This window comes from Onychomys torridus, chromosome 18, assembly GCF_903995425.1.
Source record: "Onychomys torridus chromosome 18, mOncTor1.1, whole genome shotgun sequence".
Taxonomy (NCBI): domain Eukaryota; kingdom Metazoa; phylum Chordata; class Mammalia; order Rodentia; family Cricetidae; genus Onychomys; species Onychomys torridus.
Window position 1 is genome coordinate 8,092,001 of NC_050460.1, and position 10,994 is coordinate 8,102,994.

Below are 10,994 nucleotides of genomic sequence, written 5' to 3' on the forward strand. Positions count from 1 at the left end.
CTCTTCGTCTTTGTCCCCATCTAGTGACATGGCTCTGAAAGGTCCACTGAGCCAGGAAACCTAATTCTCAACCAAAAGGCAGAGACCAGGGATGTGCTAATGAAGGAGACACCAAGTATCTCCACCAGGTGGAAATGGGTGGGGAGGGAGGGTCAGGGGCCTGCTCAAATTCTGGGACTCAACTGAAAGCCACTTGTGGGCTAGGTCCCCAACTAGATAAGAGTGTGAGCCTGTCGTGTGGCTCACGGACCCACTCCAGTCAGACAGGGCCCACTCAGAGATGAGCACTTCCAAGCAGTGACCACACAGGGAAGCCTGGAGCCCACTTTATTACATTTCTTTGGGTCAGACTCCTGCCCAAGCCAAACAGAAGACCACAGGGCAGGAGATCCAGCTCCTGCCTGCCCTGCTCCTAACACTGTGGCCGGGGAGATCCAGGGAACAGAAGTTAGTCCCGAAGTCCCCATGCTGTGTGCGGAGGGCAGTGGGTTCTTCTGGTGGGGGTGGGGGGGGCAAGCGTATCATCTGGAAGGTTCTAGTCAGATCTTCAACAGCACGGCTCCCACTAATGAAACAGCTTCCAAGGCCTTTTGGAGTAGCAGACATTATCTTTCAGGAGTGGTGACCCCACGGCCATACCCACCTTGTCCCAACGGTGGCCTTTTTTGTAGATGGGCTTGACAGAGCTGGGAGCCCAGCGAGTCAGGTAGCTGTAGAGGGAACACAAGAAGGTTGGCATGCAGGACAGTAAGGCACTGTCCCGGGGGCCAGGCCGTAGTGGCTGCATCATCTTGTCCACCAGTTTTCCTCTCGAAGGGCAAAGAATTTTCCTGGGAGAAACCGCTCTTCTGGAAACGGATGGATGAACTCTTGCTGTTACAAGTGTGTGGTCAGGGTCAGGCAGCCCAGGCCGTTCCCTTGACCTTTCTAAGATGCCAGTGTCATCCGCACTCAGGGAGAAGGCCGGGAAAGAGGGCACTTGGACAGCAGCTCTCCAGCCTGACCCAGGGAAGGATAAAGGTGGGGGAACCCGGCACTCTTCCCACTGGGCTGCTTTATCCACTCTCGCCTCCAGGAAACTCCTCAGGGGACCGCACTGGTGCAGGACCCTGCCCCTCACCCAACCCGATGGGAAGCAAGGGCTAAACACAGTGGGTGCAGTCCAGCAGGTTCCTGTAAGTGGGAGAGGAAAAGATGGCGGCCACCCATGGTCCTCTGGCCTCCTTTGGGGATAGCCTGAGCCCAGATTGTTCCTGGAAAAGTGGCTGACAGCACTGAGACCGGGGTTTGCTCTCTTCATAATGAAACCTGGCTCCTGACCAGAAAGGCCCATCCTTTACCCTCAAAGTTCAGCCACAAAGGCCAGGGGTCCTCCCGTGTTCTATAAGGTTGAGGCCTGCTCTGGCCGCCTCCAGAGACCCTCAAGTAAAAGCTTCTTAATTTAAAAACTAGTATTCCTGGCAGAAATTAAAATCTATTTTTTGGCTGAAATCTTTGGCTGAAAAAAGGGTTGCTGACTCACGCATGCCTTTCCTCCACACTCCTCTGGACCTTGGTCTTTGGCTGATAGCCTTATGTGGAGGGGAAGCTCCCGGAGGTCCAGCCCTGGTGTGTGCAGGGCTCAGGAGGTGGAAGACAAGGTGTCCCCAGTTGGCTGGGATACTGCTGTCTCTATAGTCAGTGGTTCTAGGACAACAGGTTGGTCCAACAAAGGCTCCCTCACCACCAGCTGGCCCTTATATTGGCTTTTCCAAGTCCTGAGAGGGTGGGGAAGGGGGCCTGGGTACAGACCCATGAAACAGGGTGTTCACCAGGACTCAAGGACTTCAGAAGACCCCAGCTATCCAGACTCTCAAGAGCTGCCCTCCTCAGCTGTCCTTCAGCTAGCTTGGGGCCTGACGCCTGTGCCATATGGAGCAGCCAGCTGACAGGTAGGCTGGCTGGCATCCAGTCAGCCCTCTGTGAACCCCTCAGCTCTAGTTAGAACTCAGGTTTCCTAAATCATTCCCCTTCTACCTCTTCTGGGCAAGGAGGACTGGCCTGTATCCCCATGCACAGAAGAGCAGGGAAGGGGAGACCATCCCCTCTGCTGGTGAAGACACTGTTGCACCCGGGTGCTGAGGACACAAGGGAGTGAGCAGGGCCTAAGCCCCTGAGTGCAGACCAGGGAGCCTTGGGTGCAATCTCAGCATCCCTTGTACAGGGATCAGCACCTCCGGAGCCGGGACTTCCCTCCCCCAGGGATGGCCTTTTGCAACTCAAGAGCCCCCACACATCATCAATCCTGTGTCACGCTAAAGGACACCGGATGTAAGGGAGGGAGCCTGGCCTAGCTTCAAAGGCCCGAGGGCAGGATGGATTGTGTCCTCAGGCTTGTTGCTGTCTCTGAAGAGCCAGGGTGGGGGTGGGCTCAACCCCCAAACAGACCAGAGCATGCCCTGCTCCTTGGGGCTGCTGGCAGAGAGCCCAGTCCAGCTCTGCTTAGCATTAGGAATGGGGAGGCAAGGCACAAAGAAGCAAGCCTAGTTACCCACCTCACACCCTCCACCTAGCAACCTGGCCTTCCAGCATGCACCTGGGATATGGTAGGATCTCTGCAAAGACCTGTGGGGGCTTTGGAGTCTGGCTCTGCCTCAGTCACCCTGCAGAGTATGCTGTTCTCACTATCAGGAGAGGTAGTCTGACACACTGGAGGAGGGAGGAGCCACTGGGGGGCCTGAGAACTGCACACTCTTCTCTCAGCAAGGGGGTACTACAGATCTAATTGCCTGTGAGGGTGACGTCATGGAGAGGGAGCCTGCAACAGGAGAGCCGTCTGAATGTTAGGCGAGACTCTGCTCTCACTCCAGAGGGCCTGCCTACCCTGCTGCTGCTGGAGGGCTGCCTTGCGTCTCTTCCTCCTAAGACCCCAGGAGAGCTCAGGACGCCAAGAAGTGAAGGCCGTTAAGCGTAGGACTCCAGGGAGCAGTGGTGGTGATGGAGCCTCTGTGCAGGCTGCCTTGATGCAACGCTGTGTACAGTGGTCCTATCTCAGACAGCCCCCACGGTGAAGGCTTGCTCTGCCCTGTAATACCCCAGTGCTGGAGAGAGCTGGGATACAGCAAGTCTGTAGCAGTGCCCCAACATCCCCACAGCAATGTGGTGTGATGTCATCAACAGGGACGAACATATTCTAATGCCCAACTGTGTCAAGGCCCTCTAGGACAGAAAAGAGATGTGGGCCAGGGAGGTGGGTGGCAGATAGCACACAGTACAGCCACGGTAGGAAAGATGGACTTGGGCCAGCTGGGAATGGAGCTCTCCTGGGCTGTGTGACAGCCATGGGCCAAGTGCTCTGGGATGCAGTGAGATCCACGGGCCTTGAGTACTTGGGTCAATTGTGCCCATGTCTCCTTACCGGTTGAGCTTGGGTTTATTCTTTGGTAATGTCCCTTCTGGAAGCCGTGGCCTGTGATCTGGGAACAGACCTGAGTGGAAGAACATATAGTCAGTCTGTCTCCACAGTTCTGAAAGGGCCAGGGGTAAAGACCATGGCAGTGGGGAGCAGGGGGACACGGGTGGGGGTGGGGGCAGACAATATCCTGCTTATCGACTCTCTCCAGCTGTGACAGCTGGCTGGGGTGCGGAGCCTGCAGTCCTGCCACCCCTTAGCCCTGTGGACTCTGACCTGCTCGGTGAGCCATCTTTACACACTCCTCGATCTTTCGGTGTTCTTCCTTGCACAAGCCTGTGACACTCCGGGGCAGCATGCCTCCATGAGGCCGGATGAACTGACTGAGCAGCAGCACATCCTAGTGAAAAGCAAAAATTGGAATACAGGTCAGCTGGGTTTCCTTGTATGCTGGGAACCAGACTGTAGGCTCTACAGGGGTCCCAGCAGGACAACTCATTAGGACTTTTCTATTTCTCATTGCCAAAAGGGCCCCCAAAAGCTCCCCAAAACTTTCTGACACATTAGGTGAGACCAGAAGTGCTCTAGGAAGCATTTTACCATCAGTCTTTCTTAGTAGTAAAATGTTTGGTAGTCTGCCAGGGAGTTGCGGTGCACATCTTTAATCCCAGCACTTGGGAGGCAGAGGCAGGTGGATCTTTGAGTTCGAGGCCAGCCTGGTCTATAGAACGAGTACTAGAATAGCCAGAGAAACCTTACATAGAGAAACCCTGTCTCAAAAACAAAACAAAACAAAAACACAAACAAAAAATAAAAAACAACAACAACCAAGCAACCAAAAAAAAAAAAAAAAAATGTATCCAGTGGTTACTGGTCCTTCCCATCTGCTGGGATAGGACATGTAAAGCATTTCCATGAGAGGCAATGCCTGTTCCACCTCAGCCGCAGACCCGGTGGCCCAGGTCAAGTTCACACAGACAGCTGCTCCGCCTGCTGTTCTGCTCAGGTGCTAGGCAGGCACCAAGCTGAAAGGAAGGCACCGGACTGTGAAGTTCAGTCCATATTTCATAACCCCAGATGGGAATGGGTCCTTGGGCCTTCTGTCGCACACCTAACAAGCTATGTGGGATTAAGTCTAGCAAAAAGGACAAACTGGTAGGGAATCCTCTCCCCCACAATAAATGGCTCAAGGGTTAAGTAACACTTGTCCCTACCAGGCCCAATGCCAGCCTTTGTCCGCTCACTAAACTGCTACCTTGCTGTGTGACTGCAAATTCTGTTTTAGTCACTGGACAGCTCCTGGGCACCCCAGGCCCCAAACTCCCAGCTCAGCACTCTACAGAAGCAGGTAACAGATTTGGACTAATCCATAGGTAAGATGCTGGCTTGTATCCTCAGCACCCTTCACTGCAGGCTGCCAAGCAAGGGACAGCAACACACAGCTTGGGCCAACAGTGCTCCACATGGAAAGAGGAAAAAGGAAAAACAACTTTAGCCTTTACCTTGGAGAGGATTAGATTTCTTCTCCTGGAAAAACAGCCAAATCAATTTCCTGGAAATGGCCAGCAGAACACTGCCCTGAGTGCATGGGCAGGTGTGGGGTTTGCCTCCCTCTCTGCAGCTGGAATTACGAGCATGCCTGTCTATTCACTGACATCCACGAGACAGGAAGCTCTGGACTCAGCCTTCTGCTGTATTCTTGAGCACTTATTTTCAGAGGACCCAGGGCAGGCTGAGAGCCCTGCCCTGCCCCCATGCCTGGGGGTGGACTAAAGCCAAGGTTCCCAGCCCAGGAGATTAGTTGGGTCACTCTGTTCAGATCTTCCTGCACTTATCATCTGACCAGGATCTCTTAGCCAACCTGTGCCTCAGAGGGGAACTGGGACAACATACAGGTCAAACTGGCCTAGAGCCCGAATTGCCTGAAACCCCCAGAGTGCTCCTGTCACAGTGAGCGCTCTGAAGAACAAGTGTGGTAGCCAGGCTGGGTCCTGTCTTCTCTGCAGGGTAGTAGGTAGCACATGGGCTCTGCCTGGCTTCTCGGATCTGGATCCTGGCTGATACTTAGTGTGGGAGGATTGCGGCGGCAAGATTATTAACTTCTCCATGCCCAAGATTCCCTTACTGCAAAGCAAGGATAAAGTCCCTACTTCATGGGGTTAGTTAGAAATCTAAGGGCCAGTAAGATGGTTCCACCAGTAAAGGTATTTGCTATGCCTGACTATCTGAGATTGAGCCCCAGGATCCACATGCAGGAAGGAGAAAGCTGACCTCCATGTGTATGCTGTGGTATCTGCTCCTTCACATATACACACATTGCTCAAAAAAGAAGAAGAAAAAAAAGACTAAGTGATGCCAGGCAGTGGTGGTGGCGGCGGCGCACACCTTTAATCCCAGCATTCAGGAGGCAGAAGTAAGAGGATCTCAAGGCCATCCTGGTCTACAGAGTGAGTTCCAGGACAGCCAGGGCTACACAGAGAAACCCTGTCTTGAAAAACCAAACAAACAAACAAAGTGAGTTAAAAAAAAAAGCCTGTGACTGCTCAGGACACGGCCTCCTGGAGCAGGCCCCATTCATGCCGACTGCTGCTGGCTATGTTCATGATTGTCTCCTTTCCCAGAAACAGCTGCTCTGGGAAAGGTACAGCAACTGGGTGGTCTGGAGCTGCACTGTGGAGACTACGATGTGTCTGCAGATCCCACTGTGAACCACCTCATCACCTAGGGGAGAGCCAAATCCAGACCTGATTCCAGCCTGTGAGAACTACCCCTGCCCTTCTGTACCAGGCCATGAACTCAGTGGCTTCCTGCTCCACAGTCTGTACGAACTTTAAAAATGCCCAAGCTGAGTGGGTCTGTTTGAGGCTGAGTTGTAGGAGCAATGATTTACCTTAAAAAAAAAAAAAAATTGATGTGCATAAGTGGTTTGCCTGCATGTATGTATATGTACTGCATGCTTGCTCAGTATCCTTGGAGTTATGGGTGGTTGTGAACTACCATGTAGGTGCTAGGAGCTGAACTAAGGTCCGATGTAAGAACAGCAACTGCTCTTAACTGCTGAGCTGTCGCTCCAGTCCCATACTATTTTTTTCTTTAAATTCTTGTTTTTTGAGATTATTTTATGCATATAGGTATTTTGGCTGCATGTATGCACATAAACCATGTGCATGCAGTGCCTGTGAAGGCCAGAAGAGGGTGTTGGATCCTCTAGAACTTGAACAGCTTTTACCCACCATATGGGTGCTGGGAGCTGAACCCCTCTAGAAGAGCAGCCAGTGCTCTTAACCACTGAGCTTTTTCTCCGACCCTCAGCCCAGTCTGCTCAAAGCTCCTTAGCATTTACCACACAGTCAGGGTTGACAGGCACTGGACAAGGCTCCATTGTCTTTGGTGGCCATGTGAAATGCAGCTGTCAGCACATGAGGAGGACAGTGCTCCAGGTGAGAGGACTCTGGCCCCAGTGGACACAGGGTGGTGGTCTCAGCACTCACACTCACCTCGTAGTTATACCTGTGCTTCAGATTCCAACGGCAGATGGGGCACTGGCCTGAGGGGTTAGGGGGGTCTGGAGTTGCCTTGGGAGTTTCTGTGATTCGGCCTTCAATCTAAGGGGGAGGGAAAAAAAAGCCAGTGTGAGAGCCTGGGTCAGGCATGCAGGTCTTTAACTCTGACCATACCCTGCAGGAACGCTAGCCAAAGCTTACTTTTGGGGATCTCACGCCAGCAACTCACAGGTCTGCTTGTATAAAGGAGATTTTCTATAGCTGCTATGTGCTGGGCATTGGCCACAGGCACGTAGTTTGGCAACCAGACCAGTGCTGCTGCATCCTGTAATCCCAACAGTGGGTGGCAGAGGCAGGATAACCAGAATTCTGTTCAAGGCTAGCCTGGGCTATGCAGTATTAAGTTCTAGGCCAGCAGGGGTTATATGGTAAGACTCTTGCCTCAAAAACTAGACAAACAGCAATGATGACATTAGACAAACATACAAACTGGTAACTAGAGTAGTAGTTCTCAACCTTCCTAACACTGCGACCCTTTAATACAGTTCTTCATGTTGTGGTGACCCCCAACCATAAAATGATTTTCGTGGTTACTTCATAACTAATTTTGCTACTGCTATGAATTGTAATGTAAATATGCATTTCCCATGGTCTTTGGGGATTGTGACCCACAGTTTGAGAACTGCTGAACTAGAGGGGTTTGCCATATTGACTCGGCAAACCACAATAAAGTTCCTGAACCCTAGGCTTCCTCCCTGACTCTGGAAAAGGTGACATGTGCGCATGTTAAAAGTTCCAAATGGGGCTGGAGAGATGGCCCAGCAGCTAAGAGTACTGTCTGCTCTTGCAGAGGACTGGGCTTTGGTTTCCAGGGAAATCTGATGCCCTCTCCTGGCTTCCAAGGGTACCTGCATGCATATGCACACATTCAGACAACTAGACACACACATGTAAAGAAGTTCCAAATGGCATAGAGATGTGCTATTCACAGCTTCCACCCATTCTATATGTTATCTGCAGACAGCACTCTTTCCAGCTTTATAGAATAGAGCTGTATACATTATCTGCAGACAGCACTCTTTCCAGCTTTATAGAACAGAGCCGTATCTATGCTAACAGGTTCCAACAAGAGGGGGTGTTTTCTCCCATCTGGCCATGTCTGGGGCAGAGGTATGGTGGGCATCTAGCAAGGATGCACAGGGAGCCCTCACAACGAAGAGCTCCAGGCAGTGCAGCTGAGAAACCCTGGGACTAGCCAGACAAGCGGGTGTCTGCTGCTCCTCTGCAAACACACAGAAAACATGGGCAGATGAACACAATACACACCCTCCTCTAAAATAAACCAGGGTCCCACGAGGTAGACTTAGCTGGCTTGGACAGTGTTCTAGAGACCAGGCTGCCTCACGTTTGCAGGGAACCTCTTGCCTTGCTGCCTGAGTTCTGGGATTACAGCTTGCTTTCCTTCTATCATTTTGAGTAACACCTTTCAAATACCCTGCAGAGGCCATGTGTGACATGACCTTCCCATCATGGCTGTACCCTGTGACCCAGCCTTGGAATGGATATGTGTACTAAAGCAATGACCTTGGAGTCAGCTCCAATTGCAGAGGGAGCTTAGCAGGCCTCACTGAGGCTGAGCCTAAGAGCATGGCTGGGTTGGATTTGAGAGGCACAGGAACAAAAGCAACCCCGACGCCTGCACTGGGAAAGGCTAGAAGTTCTGCTCAGTTATGTCAGGCTCCATTACCCACCCCCACTTCTACCATGGCAACCCCAAACACGTCAGAGAGAAGCTGAGGGCCAGGGAAAACCTGCAGGTGCATGGGAGGCCTCCAGGGCCCCAGGAGAGAACCAACATTCATTGGCTCACTGTCATTTGGCTGGTTCTTTGCTAAGAATGGTTCACACGTACCAGTTCATCTAACTCCCACAACTTAGTGCGGCAGGCGTCAGATCTGATTTTGGAGAACATACGCCCACAGTCAGTCACAGCAGCACCCGACAGAGCTGCAGTGTCTCCATGTTCCCTCTATAAACAGCAGATCCACGCCTCACATGAAAAACCCTCTTTACACTTAAAAGTCAGCTGTGACAGCATCATCAGCTGGGAAGCAAGCCTGTGATTCTGAATATCTAACACATTAGCTTCTCTTAGAGATGCTGCTATTGGTGGTGAACTAGCTGGTTCTGAAGTCTGAAGCGGCAGATGACAGCGAGGCATGCTCTGCCGGTCTTCAAGGGAAGTGGAAACAGCCAACAGAAAAATAATGGGCACTCTGATAAGCTAGAAAAAAGGCTGGACCCAGGACAACAGCGGCATTAACAGGAGATGCAGTGGGTGGGGGACTCTCTTCAGCACTGAGCACTCTGTACCCAGAAAAGCGGAAGCAAGATGCCACTTCAAAAGTATGATGTCAGGCTGGGTGTGGTGTATGCCTTCTAGCACTCGGGAGGCAGAGGCAGGCAGATCTCTGTGAGTTTGACGGCCAGCCTGGTCTATAAAGGGAGTTTCAGGTCAGCCAGGGCTACACAGAGAAACCTTGTCTCAAAAAAAAAACAAACAAAAAACAAAAAACAAAACCAAGGGGCTAGGGAGATGCCTCAGAAGAGCACTGGTTGCTCTCCCAACATGGCGCCTCACAACCATCTGTAATGGGATCTGAAGCTCGCTCTGGCATGTATGTAGACAAAGCACTCATACCTAAAAAATACATAAATAAATAAAATTTAAAACAAAAACAAAAAAGTTTGATGTCACCCTTTTCTCCAGCACAGGGTTTATAGGGTGAATGCTTTTTATCATTTGAGACAGGGTCTCGTGTAGCCCAGGCTTGCCTTTAGCTGAGGATGGCCTTGAACTCCTGATTCTTCAAGTACTGGGATTACAGATATGCACAATCATGCCCAGATTGTTTTAGGTTTTAACCAGAAAACTGGAGAGATGCCCAAAGGGGATGGAGTACCCTAAAAAAAGTTAAGAATTAGGTAGAAGCTAACCAGTGGAAAGGACAAGGCGGTATTCTGGGAGAAGAATGATTGGATTTCTCCTGGGGATAAGACTGTCTTGGGGAGGCCTATGCTTGGCTGACTGCCAAAGAGGTTAAGCCCCTGGTTGACATGGAAGTTCCTGAGCCTTCTGGGAGCTCTTCGAGGTGGCTGAGAATTCCTTGGAGGCACAGAAGACCATGTGAAAACAAGGTTGTCTTTTAAGGATTATGGGATAATCTAGGCCCCATGACTAACTCCCCAAGGGAGGCAAGATGGGCCCAGTGAGGGGAAGGGGGGCATGGGTGGAAGAAATCGTTCCAGTTTTCTTACCAAGAGACAAGCCAGGGTGCCAGCTAGTGTGGTTAGGGCCTAGGGACTATCATCTCTTAATGCATCACTTAAGTGTACACTTTACAGACAGAAAGTAAGGATTAGATGTCCAGGCCCTGGCTCTGAGACAACTAACTCTGGTTCTGTAGGTCTGCAAGGCTGCCTTAGTTTCCCCTTTGGGAAACTGATTTATCATCTGCCAGAGAACATATTAGCAAAGGCCTCTGGGACTTTGTCATACAAAAGGTCACTTTAATCAAGTAACAGATACCTCAGTAGAGGCACAGTGACTGTTCTTGATTAACCACACTCCAGCACACAGCCCAAAGAATAGCAGACTTGAGGATTTATGGTCTCAGAGGGAGCAGATCCCGGAGCCAGGAGTCCAGATAGGGCCTCCTCTCTCTCCCTCCCTCCGAGGAGCAGCGGGCGGCTCCAAGCGTTGAGGAGGTCGTGAGTGGCCAGCGCCACGGCGACAATACTCACTGTAGTCGTCTTCCCCTCTCGGATCTCCACCACTAGAGATAAAGGGAGAAATCAGGTCAGCCAGTTAATAAGGAACAGGGAGTTTCAAATAACAGCTCAAGTTCTACCGAGGCAGAGGAGAGGAGCCTTCAGTCTGCACTCTCTCACGGCCCCTGCCTGGGACAGAAAGCGGTCAAGGGTCACCCCCGAAGGCCAAGTCTGTATGCCCTTGAGGCTGGCTGTGGGCTAGCCAGAGGTGCTCAGGCTGCAGCATCTCTCTGGGATGAAGGGGCTCCATGCTGGATTTTTGCCATTTG

At 51.5% G+C, this 10,994-nt stretch overlaps 1 protein-coding gene across 1 annotated transcript; it reads right to left on the bottom strand.

Annotated features, from left to right (window-relative positions):
* Window positions 1–310: 310 nt before the first annotated feature.
* Window positions 311–10,749, bottom strand: Mrps18a (mitochondrial ribosomal protein S18A; the record flags this gene model as incomplete). The annotated part of the gene is made up of 5 exons (XM_036168076.1): window positions 311–710; window positions 3,398–3,467; window positions 3,668–3,791; window positions 6,889–6,996; window positions 10,699–10,749. Coding segments are annotated over 5 exons (498 nt in total), but the record flags the coding sequence as incomplete, so codon positions are not given.
* Window positions 10,750–10,994: the final 245 nt, after the last annotated feature.